Source organism: Miniopterus schreibersii (assembly GCF_964146895.1).
Source record: "Miniopterus schreibersii genome assembly, chromosome: 7".
NCBI classification, from domain to species: Eukaryota; Metazoa; Chordata; class Mammalia; order Chiroptera; family Miniopteridae; genus Miniopterus; species Miniopterus schreibersii.
In genome coordinates, this window is record NC_138108.1 from 68,795,248 (window position 1) to 68,816,011 (window position 20,764).

A 20,764-nucleotide genomic window follows, 5' to 3' on the forward strand; every position below is an offset into this window, starting at 1 on the left:
AGAGTTGTACAACCATAATTGAAGTAAGTTTAGAACATTTTCGTCACCCAGAAAGAAATGTTGTACCCACTATTCATCACTCTTTATTGCCCCCCTGCCCATAGGCAACCACTAATCTACTTTAGTGTCTCTATCTGGACATTCCATAGAAATGGAATTATATACTATGTGATCCTTTGTGATCCTGTGATCCCTTCCACTTCATACGTTTTCAAGGTGTAGCCATATTGGAGCATGCATCAGTACTTCATTTTTATTTATTGCCTAATATTCTATCATATATGTATACCACACTTAATTATTCATTCATCAGTTAATGGACTTTTGGATTGTTTCTACTTTGGTTTTTATAAGCAGTGCTGCTATAAACATTGGTATGTAAGTTTTCGCCATTTTTTGTGTGGTAAAATATATCTCAAATTTACAATTTTAAACATTTTTACAAGCACAGTTCAGTGGCATTAAATGCATTCAAGTTGTGTAGCCACTACCACCATTTATCTTCAGAACTTTTTCATCTTCCCAAACTGAAACTCTGCTCTCATTAAACAGTTACTCTTTATATCCCCCTCTCCCCAGCCCCTAGCAACCACCATTCTACCTTCTTTCTCTGAATTTGATTGTTCTATGTGCCACCATATAGTATTTGTCTGTTTGTGACTGGTTCATTTCACTTAGCATAATACATTCAAGGGTCATCCGTGTTGTAGATTGTTTCAGAATTCCCTTTCTTTTTAAGACTGAGTTGTCTTAAAAATGTATTTTGTTGTATGTATTTTCTTTATCCATTCATCCATTGGTGAACATTTGGGTTGTTTCTACCTTTGGGTTATTGTGAATAATGCTGCTATGAACATTGGTGAGCAAGTATCTGTTCAAGTCCCTGCTTTTGAAAGTGTTACAGGTGTCCCTTTTCTTTTCTCCCTATTGACCCCCCTCTACCTCGTTCCCACCTCTTCCCTACGCCTTCACCCCATTATTTTATGCATATATACCTGCAACCCGGGTTTGTGCCCTGACCAGGAATCGAACTGTGATCTCCTGGATCCTGGGTTGATGCTCAACCACTGAGCCATGCCTGACTGGGCTAGAGATAGTTCTTATTCTTTATTAATATGGCATATTACTGATTTTTAGCTGTTAAACCAACCTTGCATTTTTAGAATAAGTCTCACATCTAGTTTTGTCTTTTTTTTTTCCCCGAGTGCAAAGCCTTCTAATAGATCATTATTGCTAAATTGTTTATTGTTAGATTTTTAAAGTTGGTATTGTTGTTATGTATGAACTTCATCTTATATTTGATAGGAATGGATTTAAATCTATCTAAAAGGCCAGAGGAGAAAGGCTTCATGTTCATTCTGTGGTTTGTTGTTCAGTCTATGGCACATATTATGGATTGCTTATGCTTAATGCCTTTCTCAAATTTTTTAAAACAAGTTTAAATTCTCAATTGACATAAATGCTGTCAGGCGGTATTCCTGCACAGGATGCTTTGTAGTCACATATTAATGTATATGATAACTTTGAACAGGCACGTGGAGGAGTTCAGCCCCAGAGCTGTCTACACCAGTGGCAAAGCATCCAGTGCTGCCGGCTTAACAGCAGCTGTTGTGAGAGATGAAGAATCTCATGAGTTTGTCATTGAAGCTGGAGCTTTGATGCTGGCTGATAATGTAAGAACATTTTATACTCTTGGATATAAAGAAATCAGAATATTCCCCACCCAGTTATAGGCTGTCAGTAAAAGCCTATAACTTTCTGTTAAAAAGATGTCCTTTAAAAAAGGCATTTTTAGTAAATAGTCTGTATTTGACATTGATTAATTAGATCTGTAAAGGCATATATATATAAGTTGTAGCTAAACATGCTTATAAACGTTATGTTTCAATTCCACCCTTCACTTCTGCAGCCCAATATCAATGCTGAAGTGACCCAGAATATTTTGGTTTTTGTGTTGAGTAAAAGTGCAATAAATGTGTTTTTAGTCTTACTCTTAGTTTAAAATTAGCCAGAAGCATATGGTTCCTTCTAGCTCGGGAATCTATTGTACTTACTGTAGTAAAGGGAATTCAGATTGCTCGTTAACCTATCTAACAGTTGTTTAGAGTATGGAATGATCTGGTGCAAACTTTGAGTTTACACCTAAGAAACACCTAAAAGGCAGTTTCTTATGCTAGATTTGTTTGGTTACAGGGTGTATGTTGTATTGATGAATTTGATAAGATGGATGTGCGGGATCAAGTTGCTATTCATGAAGCTATGGAACAGCAGACCATCTCCATCACTAAAGCAGGTGTGAAGGTACGTGTGTCCATTTCTGTTCCACTGCATCATGCCTTGTAGATTGATTTAGCTCCGGAGACATTCACCTGGATAAAGTGCATTGTTTCAACATAAAATCCTGTTTGTTGAAATGAAAAACACAGCCCTGCTGATTATTAATCCAAATTATAGGTGCTATTTAGGGTACTGTAAAAATGTGTTTCTATGACAGAAAGTAGAGGGTACGGGTGAAATTTTTAGCATTTCACATCTCCTGGATCCTGTGTCAATGCTCAACTGTTGAGCCACGCCCGGCTGGGCATCATGTGTTGTTTTGTACAGTAATGTGCTGTACATGATTGTAGCCTAGGACAGTAGGCTCTACCATATAAACAAGTGTGTAGTAGGCTATACCATTGTATAAGTGTACTCTGTGGTCTTCACATGACCACAGAATTGCCTGACAACCCAATCCTCGGAACCTGTCCCCATTGTTACATGGCTCATGACAATACAGTATTGTAACCAACATTCTAGAGAAATTAAACTTTTTAAATAAAGAAATACATTCAAGTAGTTAAAGAAAATTTAAGCAGTACACTAAAATATGAAAAGAGAAACCTTCCCCTGCGATTCCCAGCACTAATAAATACTCAGAAATACCTGCTGAGTTTATGCCTCTTTTAGGAGTATTTTATATACAAATAAGCATAATACATATAGTTTTGTCCCTTACTCATTTAACACCATAATTTTATTTTGTGAATCTTCCTATACCAGCACATATTACATTTCCTTTGGTTTCTTAGTTATTGCATGGTTTTCAATTGTATGTATCCCAATTAGATTCCTACAGAGTGGCATTTGGGTCATTTAGAGCCTTTTGATTACAAGCAATGTCATAAATTTCCCTGAACACACATCTTCTTGTATCTAACTGCAAGGTAAATTTCTAACAGGAAATTTTGGGCTTAAAGGCTGTGCACAACGTACGTATCACCATCATATGGGAGAGCCTGTGTGCTGTGTGTTATTGGACTTTAATTTTAATCAGTAGGTGAAAAATTATATCTTAATATTTTGGTTAGCATTTAATCAGTTATGAAAGTGATCGAGCATTTTGTCATATGTGCTTTGGCTGTTGCAAATGTCTTTTTAAACCTATCACAATTCTTTCTTTTGTGGTCAGGCTACTCTGAATGCCAGGACATCCATTTTGGCAGCAGCAAACCCAATCGGTGGACACTATGACAGATCAAAGTCGTTGAAACAGAATATAAATTTGTCAGCTCCCATCATGTCCCGATTTGATCTCTTCTTTATACTTGTGGATGAATGTAATGAGGTAACCAACATGAGCTGTCACTCTTAGCTTCCTTTGTTATTTCCAATTTGAGTAATTGAGTGAGACAGGCTTGAATGTATACTCCTGAACAGCTGGCCCATGTGTTTGTACTGGCCTTTCATTTCTCCCAGATTGGGCAAGGGTTTATTAAGCATTTCAAAGTAAAGTCATTTGAATTGCTGGTCCCACTTAATTGTACAGAGGGATATAAAGTTGTTTGTTTTTGCTACTGTTTTGTTTTGCATGTTTGTTTTTTTGGTTGTTGTTAATCCTACCCAATGGTATTTTTTCCTTTTTTTTTGTTTTGTTGTTGTTGTTTTTTGTTTTTTTTTTGTTATAGAGACTGCAAAGGAGAGGGAGGGAAAGAGAAGAGAGAGAGAGAGTTTGGTGTGTGGGCCGGCGCTCTAACCACTGAGAATACTGGCCAGGGCTTGCTACTGTGTTTTAATTTACAAAAGGAAAAAGAAAACATAGTTCCCAACCACACTCTTTTTATAAGAATTTCTTGTTTTATTGGGGGTTTTTTTAGTAAGCTTGAAAAAAATTGAAATACCAAAGAAATTTATTTTTCTTTCTCCAAACCAGGAATCATTAATCCTCATATATTTTCTCATAAAATTTAGTGTGTATTGCTTTTTCCCCCTAATTATGGAACTGTTTGAGGATTGAATGTAAAGTTGTGGATTTACTTGGATTCTAACATGTTAGTTATTAGAGTCATCTATACTTAAACTTAAATATTTAATAACATTGCACAGCTCAGATGTGCACAGAACTACAAAATGACTTTCTGGAGAAGCTAATATGGGCTGTACTGTTAATTGCTGAACAGGAGGTCCTATATTGCTTTAGGTTCAATGCATAGCCCTTCCTTACAGCAAAACTTTAAATATTACCTAAATAGAAGCTGCTTTCTATTATGTGAATGTTTGAATTAGTTTTTTAACTGTTTAATTGGAAATAATTTCAAACTTACAGAAAAGTTGCAAGAAATAGAATAGTGCATATGATATCCATATTACTTTTATTCTATTTACATATTAACATTTTGCCCCATTTGCTATATCATATGTTCTGTTTACATCAACATGGTTTTTTCTATACCATTTGAGAGTGAGTTGCTTATTTTTTGTACGATTTTTTCCTCAGCGTTAATTCTGTGGTGATTATCTTTATGTATTAATGAGTGGCAATAGAATGCAGTGTCTAAGAGCATGGACTCTGAAGCTGGACTGTTCAAATCCTGGCTCCATTACTTAGTGTGATATTGGGCCAGTTATTTAACCTCTCTGGGCCTCAATTTACTCATCTGTAAAATAGGAATAATAACTACCTACTTAATAAGGATTTTGTGAAGGTTGCATGCGTTAATGCTTCTAGACACACTTAGGCAATAGTCCCTGGCATATACCGAGGACCCTAGAAATCTTGGTTCTGCTATTGGTATTAAAGTCTGTTAATTCCTTCACGAATATCCTTGGAGTGGGGCAAAGGTAAACATTTCAACTTGATTTTAAATGAAACTGGTACCAAACTTTGTACCTATGAATACATCTTTTATTGGCATATTAGAGCTTGTTTTTAGCTATAAATAATTTCTTAATGCCTAGGATAGTCTGGAGTGGATATTGCTGTGACTGATCAAAGTGGGGGTTTTTGTTTGTTTTGAATTAGGTTACAGATTATGCTATTGCCAGGCGCATAGTAGACTTGCATTCAAGAATTGAGGATTCGATTGATCGTGTCTATTCCCTTGATGATATTCGGAGGTATCTTCTCTTTGCAAGACAGTTTAAACCAAAGGTAAACTGCCCTTTTTGTACTGCAATAGAGCATCATGGGTATATTTGAGTGGCATTTAGACAAAAGGGTTATATGGAAAAAACTGAACCTGTACTTGTTTGGTTTTTTTCTAAGGTATTTTTGTCTATTTTGGGGTTTTTGTTTATTTTTTAGAACAGTTTGTTTTTTCAGAGAGTTGAGAGAAGGGCATTTAAAAATATCTCAAGAATTCCATTTCTTTTCCTTGTTAGGTTGTAATAAAAAAAATTATGGGTGAAGAGTTTTGAATAACTGAATAAAGTAGGCATCCTTTTTATTATTATTAATTCTCACCCAAAGGTAAGTTTATTGACTTTAGAGAGAGGGAGAGAGAAACATCCATCAGTTGCCCTCTGTATGCACCCCGACTGGGAATCGAATTGGCAACCTTATTGGTGCACGGGATGACACTCCAACCAACTGAGCCACCTGGCCAGAGGGCTTGGGAGTTATTCTTAGATTTTAATTCTCCATAACTTTCACTTAATTATTTATAATATTGAGATTAATTCTCACTCTCCCAAAAGAAGGCTTAGTCATTCATTTAAATCTTAAGCGTTATGCGTCACTTGTGTGAAGAGACATTTGTTCTTCATAACTGAGTACACACAGGTCCCTCTGTGACCTTGGCATGCTTGATTACCATGCTGAGTTCCTTGCTCTGAAAAACTGAGGCTTCTTTGTTATTATTCAACAAATAATAAGGTTTATTGAAATAGCTGGTGTATACTATATATGTGTGTGGACCTTTTTTTCTTAAAGACAACAGAAATTAATTAATTAAATGTCAAGAATAGCCTGAGAATTAATTTGTTTAATGAGCTCTGGCATCTTGTGTAAAAGGTCATTGTGCCCAAACCCATTGCTTCAGCTTGTTACATATTTTTAAAAAATGGTCATTTACATAAATACTAACCCCGCTGCCTTCCTGCTCATAAAAGTAGTTCATGGAATTCACAGGCCTCCTGAGTATTAGTTTCTGTAGAAAGGCATTTCAGTGTTAATTCTTTGTCATTGGCTTCAAAGTTTCAACTTTCTCAGTTCCCCAAAATGTCTCCACCTGGAAAGCTCTTAAACCTCTGTTTAACACAGCTCCCATCAAGTAGAAAGACTCTGACTTCAGTGATGTTCTGAAACAGATTTCCAGAGAGTCGGAGGACTTTATTGTGGAACAGTATAAACGTCTCCGCCAGAGGGATGGCTCTGGAGTAACCAAGTCTTCATGGAGGATTACAGTGCGACAGCTTGAGAGCATGATCCGTCTCTCTGAAGCAATGGCTCGGATGCACTGCTGTGATGAGGTATCAAAGTCACTTTAACATAATGGGTGGGAAGAGAAGTTGATTTGTTGGCTTATAAGCATCTTTTTATCTTTGGTTTGGGACATACTAGCATTATATAACTATTGAGTACTCATAGGATACATAACCTTGGGATTTCTCCCTTGAAGAAGGTTGCTATCAAGCATTTATTGAGTGTGGTTAGATTAATAGTAGTGATAATCATGTCATAGATTATAGAATACATATAGAGATAAGTTACTGTTAATGCCATTCATTCAGGAAACTGCTCAGATATGCAGATCTGATATTCAGAAAGTTTGTATTTTATTTTAATGGTAACTTTTATTTGCTTTGTATTATGCCCTTAGTTATCTATTGGTTCCCTACTATGAACAGTGATAAAGCCAGCATGTTTCATATTCTCTACTCCCCTACCTCTCAACCACCTGATTTTAGTAAGTAATATCTTTGTGCAGTCAGGTGTGCTTATCTATCACTTATCATATTTTGACTCTGGTACAGATGAGAGGCAATCAGCAAATTTCTCTCTCAGGTCTTCCTGTTCTCTTCTGTTCCCTTCCCATTTCGCTATCTTCAGGGTGCATATTACATTGTGTCTTGTCACTCTTAATTCCCACATTTGTTTTAATCTTAGTTTTGTAGCTAAACATATGCAAGGCTCAGTGGAAATGACTTTGTCATGTGATTTTCTAATCCATCTCTTGGCTGACTGAAATCTGGCTAAGGAGTTCAATGAAAAAAAAAGACATTCATGAGAATAATACTTAGTGTTCTGTTATTTGTAGCCTTTACCTGAATGACATCTTGGCTTGATCTACAACCTTTGGCTCATACTTTCTTATTTTGTGAATTTTTCTACTGTTTCCTGACATTAACTGTTGCTGTGGGAAAATCTGAGGAAGCCCTTGATTATTAATTTTGCTCCCATAAGTAACTTGATCTTTCTCTTTTTCCAGAGTATTCTTTTTTTATTTTTTCACATCAGTAAATTTATTAGGATATGTCTTGATACTGACTTCTTAAATGACTTAAGGTTTCCTCATTAACCATTTTTTGTTGTTTTTATACTGCTTTGCTGGCTTTATCTTGTTATGGGGCTCAGCTGGTTAGGGAGGGAGATTTAGAGAAACTTGCTTATATATAAAAGGTCTTAAAGCAATACCTCCAAAACATGGACATGTCATTTTTCTTTCAAATAAGCTTTTTTATTGAAGTAAAACATACATACAGAAAAGTGCAAAACTTAAAAGTGTACAACTCATTTAACTTTCAGTGAGCATACCTGTGTAACCTCTACCGAGATCAGGAAGTAGAACTTTTGTTACTAGCAATTCAAAAGCCTCCCTCCTTTGTGCTTCCTTGCAATCACTATTACCCTCCTCGGAGGATAACCATTTTTTTTTCTTTGTTTGTGTTTAACAACTACATAGTACTCTAACCATTCTTCTACTGATGGTTGTTTTAAACTGTTTTTTTCAGTTGTAGTTAAAAACACATAAAATAAAATTTGCCATAATAACCATTTTACAGTTATACTTAATACTACAGTTCAGCAGTGTTAAGTATATTTACATTATTGTATGAAAGATTTCTAGAACTTTTCCATCCTGTGAAACTGAAACTCTATACCCACTGAACACCATCTACTCTGGTAACTGCCATTCTACTCTAGTTTGGCTGCTTTACATACCTCTAAATAGTACTATGAGTGGAATCAGTATTATTTGTATTTTGGTAATAGTTAATTTCACTTAGCTTAATGTCCTCAAGGTTCATCAGTGTTATAGCATGGACAGGATTTCCTTCCGTATAATATTCCATTGTATGTATATACCATATTTTTGTTATCTAACCGTCAGTGGATATTTGGGTTGCTTCCACGCCTCTTGTCTGTTTTGAATAATGCTACAATGCGTGTGGGTACACTTTATGTTTTAGATATTAACCCCCTATCAGACATATCATTTACAAATATTTTCTCCCATTCTGTAGGTTGCCTTTTTTACTTTGTTGTTTCCTTTGATACTCAGAAGTTTTTTAATTGGATGTAGTCTCATTTATTAATTTTATTTTTTGTTGCCTGTGCTTTTAATGCCATATGCAAGAAACCATTACCAAATCCAGTGTCATGAAGCTTTTCCCGTTTTCTTATAGATTATTTTGTAGTTTTAGGTCTTTATTTTGAGTTAAGTTTTCTTTATAATGTAAGGCAAGGATCCAACTTCATTCTTTTTTATGGGATATCCAGTTTTCTCAGCACCATTTGTTGAAGAGACTATCCTTCTCCAATGGGTGGTCTTGGCACCTCTATCAAAGATTATTTGACCACATACATAAGGATTTAAGGATAACAATTATTCTTATTTCTAGCACCTTAAGTTAGTTTTTTCGTGCTTCTATGCTTTGTATAAGTGCAGTCACAGAATGTGTTCTCCCTTCTGTCTGGTTTCTTTCATACATATAGTGTTAAAACTAAGATAATCATTCATGTTTTGTGTACTGTAATTCTGTTTTCATTGCTATGTGATGTTCTATCAATGAACATATCACAATGATTCACCAGTTTTTCTGTCAGTGAACACTTGACTAGTTTCCCATGTGGGTTCTTACAGGACATACATATCATTTGACCAGTATGATGTATATATGTATACATTTCTGTTGGGTATATATACTTAGGAGCAGAATTGTTGGGTCATAGGTTGTACAAGTGTTCAGTTTAGTAAAGATTACCAAAATGGTTTTCCACAGTAGTTATATCAATTTATATTCCTGCCAGCAGTGAATGAAAGTTGTTCTGCATACATGTGAGAGGGAGAGTGTGAGAAAACCAAAATACTACTGTGATTTTGTCTGGAGAAAGTCTGTTTGTTATACTAGGAAGACAGACTTACTGATTTACCTCATCTTGATTGGTTTAGGTCCAGCCTAAACATGTGAAGGAAGCTTTCAGGTTACTGAACAAATCAATCATTCGGGTAGAAACACCTGATGTCAATCTAGATCAAGACGAAGAAGCCCAAATGGAGGTAGATGAGGTCCCAGATGGCATCAATGGTGAGATGCTTCTTAATATTGACTGTTCTGGAATTAGAGACCAGAATGTTCTTTGAAATGTCATGGTAAAAGTGCACTTGTTGCCCGGCCAGCATGGCTCAGCGGTTGAGCATCAGCCTATGGTCCAGGAGGTCAAAGTTTGGTTCCCTTGTTGATGGTTTTGAAGTCTGTGTAGCAAAAGGGAAAAAATGGATATTGAATTATAAACTCTTTACAAGTTAAATTTTAATTAAATAATTGACAAAATATATAATGCTTAAAAGACAAAATAAACCAAAATGGTGGTAGTGGGCTAATTCCCCAGCCTTATTTGTTTTGTTATTTTGCTTTTGAGTTAAAAACATTTTCTCAAGTACATTAAAACGAAATTCTAGAATTTAAAATTTTACATAAAAGAATAAAATTTTGCATATATTATAGCTGCTTTTTTTTTTTTTTTAATGTATCTTTATTGATTTCAGAGAGAGGAAAGGAGAGAGAGATAGAAACATCAATGATGAAAGAGTCATTGATCGGCTGGCTGCCTCCTGCACGCCCCCAACTGGCGATCGAGCTGCAACCCGGGCATGTGCCCTGACCAGGAATCAAACCCCAATCGCCTGGATCCTAGGTCAACACTCAACCACTGAGCCACGCCCGGCCGGGCTACAGCTGCATTTTAGATCATGAAATCTTTATATCTCTCATCCTTCCTATTTCCTCTAAATTAGTTTGTATTCACTAATAGCACTTAGAAATTTACTTTTAATTTTTATTTGTGAAATTACTAAATACTGAGTATACCTTTATGTTTGTTTTGAAATTAGTATTAAAATATAAGTAGTACATTTATAAACATTTGATGGGGGAGTTTGGGAGGAACAGAAAGAAGACTCGGGTGGTTGATGTTTCACTTAGGTCACGCTGACAGTCCTGCTCCTGTGAATGGAATCAACGGCCACAGTGAAGACACAGACCGAGATTCTGTTCCAAAAGTCTCCTTAAGGCTGGGCTTCTCCGAATACTGCCGAATTTCCAACCTTATTGTGCTTCACCTCAGAAAGATGGAAGAAGGTGAGGCCCCCAAGCTGTTATTTACATAAACTGTGTCCTCATAAACCTCTTCTGATTGCTAAGGGTTGTATTTTGTCAGAAGAGATGATAAATTGTTAGACAAGCTCACTTTGGCAAAGAAGATCTGCAGAGTGTCAGCATATTCTAGTCTGGACATTTCCCCACAAGTTCATTGTCAGACAAGATTTATGGATTATTCTTACTAATGTTGGCCAATTTTAATAGTTTTGAAGCAGAATTTGGGATTTGATAATACATAAAGAAGCACTTTATAATGTTTTCACAGATGCAAAGTCACTATTCCTTACAGTTTTATTTAAAATGTATGAACTCCTAGGTTATTTATGTTTCATAGGCAAGTAGTTGAACTCAAAAGATGGTATCAGCACAAGTATATTCCAGACTAGAAATGAAGTAAAACCCTCATTTCTCCATAAAGTGTGATACCTGGACATTTCCTACCCTTTAACTGCTTTACCATGCTGTTCCAAGTTATATCAACCTATAGTCAGCCACAAGGTAGAAGGAAAAATAATGAAATCGAGGAGTCACACTTTAATTTGGTGGTTAGCCATCAGGCAATTCTTACTTAAAAGTTCCAGTATGCTGACTTCCAGACAGATTCTATCATCACAGTGTCCTATCTGAGATGGAATAGAAGAACACCAGAGATTGTCTTGGCTTACTAAAGATTTGAGCCCTGTAACCTCTGCTTTCTTTCCCGTGATAACTGTGGACCAGCAGGTGGGCAGCAGAAGAAAAGATAGTAAAGAAGCCACTAGGACAGACAGGTTTTATCCTCACTCCCTTCTCACCTAAAAAGATTGGGATTTCACATGTTCTTGTGTTCACATTACTTCTCGCACAACCGCGTTTTAAGCATGGCTGACCATTGATGGGGCAAAGATATGATTAGCACCCAGACAGTCTGCATTCCATAGATAAATTCTACTGGATCTTCTTCTTTTCTTAAAAATAAGAAAAAAGAAACTGTTCACTCAGCCAAGTAAGTTATTAGTTCTCAGTCTTCAGGTGGACAGCACAGGGAGAACTACTTTAAACCAAGGTCACTGTTACCAAGAACATTTGAACAAACCACTGAAGTTTCCGTACAGCAGGTCCTCAAATAATATCGTTTAGTTAAGCACTTACGAGATGTTATAGGAATTTAACTCTTGTTTCTATCAATTCACCTATGGTAAAATTGGTTTTATCATATGTCATTTTGCTTAAAATTGCAGAACCTATCAACAGTGTTAAGTGAGTACTTACTGTACAATCATAATAAAACTTTCCAAAGGCAGTTATCAGTAAAGCTAGAATTTTCCTATTTTGATTTTGCATTTTATTAGCAATTACTAGGAACAAGATTAAGTAGAGTTTTTTTATTATACTTTATTTCTGTGATAGTTGTAATATTCAGATTCCAACTTTTCTTATGAATTTAGAGTTCTGTTTCAGACTATAAGAATCAGACAGTTCAGTCAATATGAATAGACCTTGATGGAATAAATTGTTAATTTTTAATTTTAAGTGAATTCCTGTGGTTTTTACTTCTCAAAATTGACCTCAATTCCATAAAGACTTTTCCCAAAAACAAAAAGTTACGTTCAAGTTTTGCTTGCTGTTGTTTCACTCCTAATTTATGCCTTCAGTTGCTGCTGGCAGACATTCTCATAGATGATGAAGCGTAAGAAGGTGAAGGAAGCACCTTATACTCTGCAATCTTAGTAGCTTTAAGAAATTTGTTTCTTGTAATCTATTTAATTTGATTTTTCTCTTCAGGGTAAAGTCGGGCATACAAGTAATATGACAGGTTATTTCAGGCTTATGCTGGAACACTGCAAATCTTACTTCGGCAGGTGTACTTTCTGACTGGTTTGGTGGTTATCTAATCTGTACACATCTTGTTGTGTATAAAGACCCCAAGGTTTGATAGTACAATTTGTTAGATAATTTAATCCTTTTAAATGTATTTTTTGTTGCAGAAGAGGATGAGTCGGCATTAAAAAGGAGTGAGCTTGTTAACTGGTACTTGAAGGAAATTGAATCAGAAATAGATTCTGAAGAAGAACTTATAAATAAGAAGAGAATCATAGAGAAAGTCATTTATCGACTCACCCACTATGTACGTACAGAACTTTCCTTGCTCGGGTATTAATGAGTGAGGGAGCTCATGCCTTATGTGTAGGTTCGTTAGATGTTCATTAATTTTGAATCATTGGGATCTAGTCAGAATTATGAGTTGTAAAAGAGAGTTAACAGCAATTAATTGCTTTATTTCCTCTACAAAAATAAGCAGAACGTAAGTTAAATCTGGGGAGGTGGATTTAGGGTCTTATTATTTGAGTGTTTTTAACCTTTGTCTTTCACTCCCATTACCACGAACCTTCAAGCACCGGCCACTATTACCTATTTTTCACATTTCATCTTCCTCATATCCTTACCTTCATTGTCCAGTTTACATTCTAATAATCACTCTTTTCTTTTACTTTCGACTTCATTCTCTCTTTGTTTTACTTGTTTGACAAAGCCCCAGTCTTAGTTAAAGCTAATTCTTTTTTGTACCTAAATCCAAGTAGTTAAAAGTTTCTAGAGAAAAGCATACAGCCATGTCCCCATTCTTATTTAAATGCATTACCACAAGCCTCCAGTGGACAAATTCTGTATCTTTTCAACTTCACAGTAGCCCTACCCAATGCTGTTCATTTTCCCACTCTTTTAAAGGACCATTTCACACATACTTCCTCTCTACTCAAATCAATTGGCCATTTTTAGTATTTAGCCTGTCAGCAGCATTTGTGATAGTTGATCACTCCAAGAAATACTTGTTCCCTTGGTTTCTGAGTCACCATGTTCTCCTGGGTCTTCTCCTGTCTCACTGGTTATTTCCCTTAGTGTCTTTTTATCTTGTCACTTTTTAAATGGAGTACTGTGCTCAGACCTCTTTTCTATTTACATTCACTAATCTCATTTGGTTCTATGTTCTCATTTGGTTCTATGAATTTAAATCCAGCTGCTGATAACTCCCAAGTTTAAATTTCCATCTCTCACCTTTCCTCTATACTCCAGATCTATATGCCCAGCTGTCTATTTGCAAAATAATAGGCATCTCACGCATTTAATGTGTTCAAAACATTTCCTTTTCCCCCACCATCCCCATTTACTCAGTTGCTTTAGGCCAGACACCTTAGAATCATTCTTGATTCCACTTTTCCCTCACAACTTTTCTTTTAGCAGCAAATAATCCTAGGAGCCCTGCCTTTTGTGTATTTTCTGTTCTCATCACCTTGTATCTGTCCCCCTTTGTATTGGCTTTCTGCCCAGTAGCCAGGCATCTTTTAACAAGTCAAATTATTTTAGTGCCCTACCTTCCAGTTCTTCCCTTACATTTAGATTAAAATCCAGTCTCCAGTATCGTGGCCTGCAGAACCCTACACAGACAAACCTCTATCTTGTTGTCCTCATTATATTGCCCTCTCTCTTCCCATTCTACTTGGTGATTCTGGCCTTGTCACTATTCCTTAGACATGGAACATGAAGGCCTTTGCACTTGCCCTTTGTCTCTTTCCCCAGGTCCCCATCTCCATTCTGGAAGAGGTTTTTATTGCCTAGCCTGTTGAAATAGCCTCCTTGCTGTCACCCCCTTACCCTGCTTTTTGTTTCTTCATAGTGCTTATTGTTGCCTGGCAATATATTCCTTAGTTAGGTGTTTAGTTTGTCTCTCTCATTAGAATGCAAGCACCATGAGGGCAGGAACTTTGTCTTATTAACCACTGTATCCTCAGGTTCTACAATGTTGCCTGGTACATAAACAGGTCAAATATTTGTTAAATGTTTGAATTTTTCTGTTCAAATGGTGGAAATTCAACTGTACTGTAATTCGCTTCAGTGTTCACTATATAAATATTATAGGTGTCACATGTGAGGGCTGCCTTACCTGAAAAACTGTTTACCCGTGAGAGTAGATGCAACTGAGTGTATGATTTTGGGCGGGGGGGGGGGGGGGGGGGTGATGAGAACAGCTACTCAGGTCAGAATTTAATAAATAATATATATGAAAATAGGGCTGAGCCGGGGTCATGGGTACTCAGAATTATCATCCTAGTGGTAGGCAGTGTGTTTGCACCAGGCCAACCCTTCCCTCCCTAGAGCTCCCTGGGATCCATGTAAGATAAAATGATCCATGCAGGAAATCCACCTGGGACACACTGTAAAACAAACTAACTGATCTAAACTAAGTTTGACTCATTGCTGGAGCTAATTTGCTGCAAAAGACTAGAGAACTTGTTCTGTGCTGATCAAATGTTCTTCCTGTGAGGGTGTGTTAGTACATTGAGTACTTGGAAGTGTCCAATCCCTCCTAATGGCATTAGTGCTCATTCTGTGGGACTTTGCCACCTTAGGATCAAATCTCTATTCCCTGAGTTCCTCCATATGGGCTTGGCTAGTCCTCATTTGTGGATGTTTTACATTGACGTACAGGTACATCATAGGCTTGAATCTGTCAGCAGTATTTTTTAGCCACATGGCATATTTTATTAGCTCATAGATCAGAGTGAAATTTTTCATGTTCATTATCTTCAGATTCTAATTCTAAATGAATTATGAGTGGGTGGTATATGAAAGAGTTCAATGACCAGTAATTAAAGTTAGCAAAATACTAAGTGAAACTAAACACTTTTATCATAGTGGTAAACATAATGATAAACATTATCAGAGGATTTTACACAATTGCATAATCTTACATTTCATACATTATGTCTTGTCTTTTTTGAAATTATATTTACAAGTTCTTGATGTAATACACCAGGAAACCTTATTAAAATCACAATGTCTGTCCAGGCAGGCATGGCTCAGCAGTTGAACCTTAAAGTCATTATTAAGGTTCTGCTAAACCTCGTTCCCATTAGAATGTAGACCTCATACCATAAACTTCCTTTGAAAAATTAAGAAATACGGCCCTGGCCAGTGTGGCTCAGGTGGTTGAGCATCATTTCATGCACCAAGAGGTCACTGGTTCGATTCCCGGTTGGGGCACATGCCTGGGTTGCGGGCTTAATTCCCAGTCCAGGGCATGCAAGAGGCAGCCGATCAATGACTCTCATCACTGATGTTTCTATCTCTCTTTCCCTCTCCCTCTCCTTCCCTCCCTCCCTCCCCCCCTCTCCCCCTCTCCTCCCTCCCTTCCTCTCTGAAATCAATAAAGATACATTAAAAAAAAATCACAATGTCTATTGAGCTTACTTACATATTTCTTAATTTTTTTAGAGTATTTTTATTGAATTGAGAGAGAGAAACATTAGTTGGCTGCCTCCTACACAACCCCCTACTGGGGAGTGAGCCCGCAACCTAGGTTTGTGCCCTGACTGGGAATCGAAACAGTGACGTTTTGGTGCATGGAATGACGCTCAACCACCTGAGCCACACTGGCCAGGGCCGTATTTCTTAATTTTTCAAAGGAAGTTTATGGTATGAGGTCTACATCCTAATGGGAACGAGGTTTAGCAGAACCTTAATATGATTTTAAGGTACAGCCCTTTTTCTAGGAGTGTCTGGAGGGGAAATGAAAAAAAACTCTAGTAGCAAACACTCAGGAAAAGGGCCAAGTGCTGTGTGTCTGGCATTTCTATAATACCACTGGAGACCTAATGACAAACATTTGTGTTTCACAGGACCATGTTCTGATTGAGCTCACCCAAGCTGGATTAAAAGGTTCCACAGAAGGAAGTGAAAGCTATGAAGAAGATCCCTACTTGGTAGTTAACCCTAATTACTTGCTTGAAGATTGAGATATTGAGAGCGACTAACCAGAGAAACTGCGGCCTTCTACCTCCTGGCCTGGAGCCTGGGGTCCGAATGGAGCTCTGTTAGCGAGAATGTTTCTGGGAGCAATACTTTGAGAAGATTTATTTTTGAGTAACAAGAACCAAGTTGATGGTCCTGTGTCGTATTCCTGTCATACACTTTTATGCCAACATGGGCTTTATCTTTGTTTAGTTTGCTGCTTATCTAAATGAAGTTGGAACCCAATAATGTGTGGTTTCTATAACTAAGACCTTTGCTTTCATGTGTAGGAAAAAGGTCCATTACTTTTATGGTATGTAGAATTTTATTGGGGAAATAACTTTCAGTTGCTAACGACTGCTTTTTTTTTTTTCCATCAAAATAAAATAACTTGTTTTGCATTTGTCTATTTGATTTATTTGTACTCTAATTATGGTTTCCATCTACTTGTGACTGAGTCTTTCACTTTTTTAATTTTATATTTGTTACAGATGTACAGCATAGTGGTTAAACAATTATATAATTCAACAATACATTAAAAGGGTCATATACCATGATCAAACAGGATTTATTCTAGGGATTCAAGGATGTTTTAATGTATGCAGATCAACCAGTGTAATACTCCACATTAACAAAATGAAGCATAGCTTATAACCCAGAGATTTCACTTCTGGGTATGTATCTAAACAAATCCAAAACACTAATTTGAAAGAATATATGCACCCCTATGTTCATTGCAGTTATTTATGATAGCCAAGATTTGGAAGCAACCTAAGTGCCCATGAATAGACAAGTGGGTCAAAAACACTGGTACGTATATGAAATGGAATATTACTCGGCCATAAAAAAAGAATGAAAATTTACCATTTGCAACAGCATGGATGGACCTAGAGGGTATTGTGCTAAGTGGAATAAGACACAGAGAAAGACAAATACCTTGCAATTTCACTTACAAGCGGAATCTAAATAGCAAAATAAATGAACAAAAATAGAAACAGACTCAGATACAGAGATCAGACTGATGGTAGCCAGAGAGGAGGGTGTTGGGATGGGTGAAAAAGTTAAAGGGATTAAGAAGTACAAATTGATAGTCACAAAATAAGTCATGAGGATGTAAAGTACAGCATAGGGAATATAGTCAGTAATATTGTAATAACTGTATGGAGCCCAGTGGGTACTTGAAATATCGGCAACCACTTTGTAAAGTATATGATTGTCTAACCACTATGCTGTACACCTAAAACTAATACAAAGTAATACTGAATGTGAACTGTAATTGAAAAAGGAAAAAATGAAGGATTAAAGTCATGTAGTCGTCTCAATAGACGTAGGAAAAAGCATTTTACAAAATGCAGCATCCATTTATGATAATGACAAAGTGGGTGCAGAGCTCCGGAGAGAACCTCGGCATAATAAAGGCTATGTAGCCATGCATCCTTTATTGACGGGTATGTTTTAAGTAATGCACTGCTAGACAGTTTTGTTGTGCAAAAATCATAGGGACACACAAACTAGGTTTAGCCTACTATAGCATCTAAACAGAAAAAATACTGTAAAAGCACACCATAAAAGGAAGAAGGGAAAAAAAACACACCTGTACAGGGCACTTACTATAAATGGAGCTTACAGGGCTAGGAGTCGCTCTGGGTGTGAGTTGAGTGCTGAGTAACTGAAGGCCTAGGACATCACTGCACACTATTGTAGACTTTATAAGCATTGTACCCTTGGGCTACGCTCAGTTTAAAATATTTTTCTTCAATAATAAAAGCCTTAGCTTACTATAACTTTTATGTGATAAATTTTTAAAAACTTATCAACTCTTGTAATAATAGCTTAAAACAAACATTGTACAGCTATACCAAACTTTTTTTTATATCCTTGTTCTCTTAAGCTTTTTCCATTTAATATTTTTTTAAATTTTTTTTGTTAAAAACTCAGACACAAATACACACAGTAGCCTAGGCCTACACAGGGTCAGGATCATCAATATCACTGTCCTCCACCCCACATCCTGTCCCACTGGAAGGTCTTCAGAGCACTAACAGCATAGAACCGTCATCTCCTGTGATGATGCCGCCTTCTGGAACACCTGAAGGACCTGCTTGAGGCTCTTCTTGAGGAAGGGTCACTCTTCTCAGAAATGTGCCCATGGTGCTTTGCTTGGTTTCTTTTTTTTTGTCATAGCAGATAATGCACCATGAAAAGTTTTAATGAAAAGTTTTAATGAAAAGTTTTATTAATGAAAAGTTTTCAGTGTTGGGCCCATGTTTTCAAACTATAAGGAGCTTGTTGAGGTCTGAAGAAGCTTCTGCTAATCCCTTCACTGTGAATTTTCTTGGGGTTCTTTTTCTGCAGTTTCCTTTTCGCTTGCCCCTTTAGCTGTGTTCCTGTTTTACTTCCAACACCTCCTCAGTCAGTTCCTCGGGAACTGCCTCTAGGAGCTCCTCAATGTCATCCTCACCCACACGCAAGTTACAGTTGTTTGCCATCTCATCTCAACCACAGCCTTAATTCTTGCAACCTCCTCAACCTGGCAAATCCTTTGGAATCGCGGACAAACCTCTTGAGTGTCTTCTTTCAGATGCCATTCATACACTTCTTGGTGACATCACCCAAGCAAGGTTCTTGATGCAGCCATCAACGTAATCATTCCAGAATTGAATTAGTGTCTTCAGTTGCAGCAGTAGCCTGGGCAAAAGTAACCTCAGGCAGTAGGCCTTAAAAGCTTCTATAACTCCTTGACCCATTGATTGGATCAAAGATGTGGTGTTTGAAAGAAGAAACACCACTTTTATATTGGGATACAGATCACCAATAAAAAGGATGTCTAGGAGTATTATTAACAATAAGCAAAATCTTGAAAGGTATGTTATTCCCAAACAGTACTTCTCCATTTTTCTGGTGTAGCAATTCAGGAAGGCATCTTGGAAGAGGAGTTTGGTCACCTATGACTTCTTATTGCCCCTGTAGTACACTGGCTGTGTGTGCTGAGCCTTGCTTAAAGACCCTGGGGTTCTCACTGTGCCGGTTTTAATTTGTAGCCTGCAACACTGACCACAAGCAAGACTTAGTCTGTCCTTAAAAGTCTTGAACCCTGGCATTGCAGTGGCCGCCTAATGGATCAGTCCTTTCAGTCATTTGTTTCCAGAATAGGGAGTTTTCACCCATAGTTAATATTTGTTCTGGCAAGTAATTTTCCTCCACCATCAACTTAGGGTTTCCAAAAACTCTTCAGCTTGCCTTCACATCAGCACTCGCAGACCCACCACTCACTTTTACATCATGCACTGAATAATGATTCTTCAGTCATTTGCCAAGATCTAGCAGTAAATTCAACATCATGGTTGAGTTCTGCCTTTTCTTTCAACATCAAAAACAAACTTTGCTTTGGTCGTGATCGTCATGGTGCTGAGAGGGATGCAGTTATGGCTGGTCTTTAATCCAGGTTCTCCATGTCTGATATAGGTCCTTCTAAAATATCTTGTTAGTCTCATTTCCTTCAATGAAGAAGATTCTTTAACAGGTTGTATTACTTTGTTTTGCTCTTTAAGATTGTGGCTATGATTAAATGGAACCTGCCTGACTGGTGAGCAGTAACCATCACTCATTTTCCACCTTTGTGGTCCTTAAATCACTTTTAATTTTGTTTCCATTTCAATCACTCAATATGGCATCATTGGCTGTGGATTTTGTACGCTTAGGGGCCATGATGAACAAAACAACACAAGATTAAGCACAAGAGAAAATGATGCAATCAAGAGACTTGGTAAAAATGAGATGTATGAAGTTACTGCCAGTGTAACACAGCATACTGTGTTTTTTTAATAAGTAGAAAGAGTACACTCTGAAATAACAATAAAAAATATGGCCAACAGATATATTAAAAGATGCGCAATATCACCTTGTTATAAGGGAAATGCAAATCAAAACCACAATGAAATACCACCTCGCACCTGTTAGAACGGCTATTATCAACAAGACAAGAAATGACAAGTGTTGGAGACGATGTGCGGGAAAGGGATCCCTCACACACTGCTGGTGGGGATGTAAATTGGTGCAGCCACTATGAAGAACAGTATGGAGGTTCCTAAAAAAATTAAGAATAGAGCTACCATATGACCCAGCAATCCCTCTT

The 20,764-nt window shown here is 37.0% G+C and overlaps 1 protein-coding gene across 1 annotated transcript in view; it reads left to right on the forward strand.

Moving 5' to 3' along the window:
- The window catches only part of MCM6 (minichromosome maintenance complex component 6), a 30,595-nt gene extending 13,565 nt beyond the window's left edge, over positions 1-17,030 (forward strand). The window contains exons 9-17 of the mRNA XM_081142004.1: positions 1,532-1,673; positions 2,194-2,301; positions 3,452-3,607; positions 5,282-5,410; positions 6,568-6,729; positions 9,654-9,789; positions 10,687-10,842; positions 12,831-12,970; positions 16,518-17,030. Coding sequence (XP_080998130.1) covers positions 1,532-1,673; positions 2,194-2,301; positions 3,452-3,607; positions 5,282-5,410; positions 6,568-6,729; positions 9,654-9,789; positions 10,687-10,842; positions 12,831-12,970; positions 16,518-16,634 — 1,246 coding nt within the window. The 3' untranslated portion in view covers positions 16,635-17,030. The remainder of the gene's footprint in view (positions 1-1,531; positions 1,674-2,193; positions 2,302-3,451; positions 3,608-5,281; positions 5,411-6,567; positions 6,730-9,653; positions 9,790-10,686; positions 10,843-12,830; positions 12,971-16,517) is intronic.
- The last annotated feature ends 3,734 nt before the right edge of the window (positions 17,031-20,764 follow it).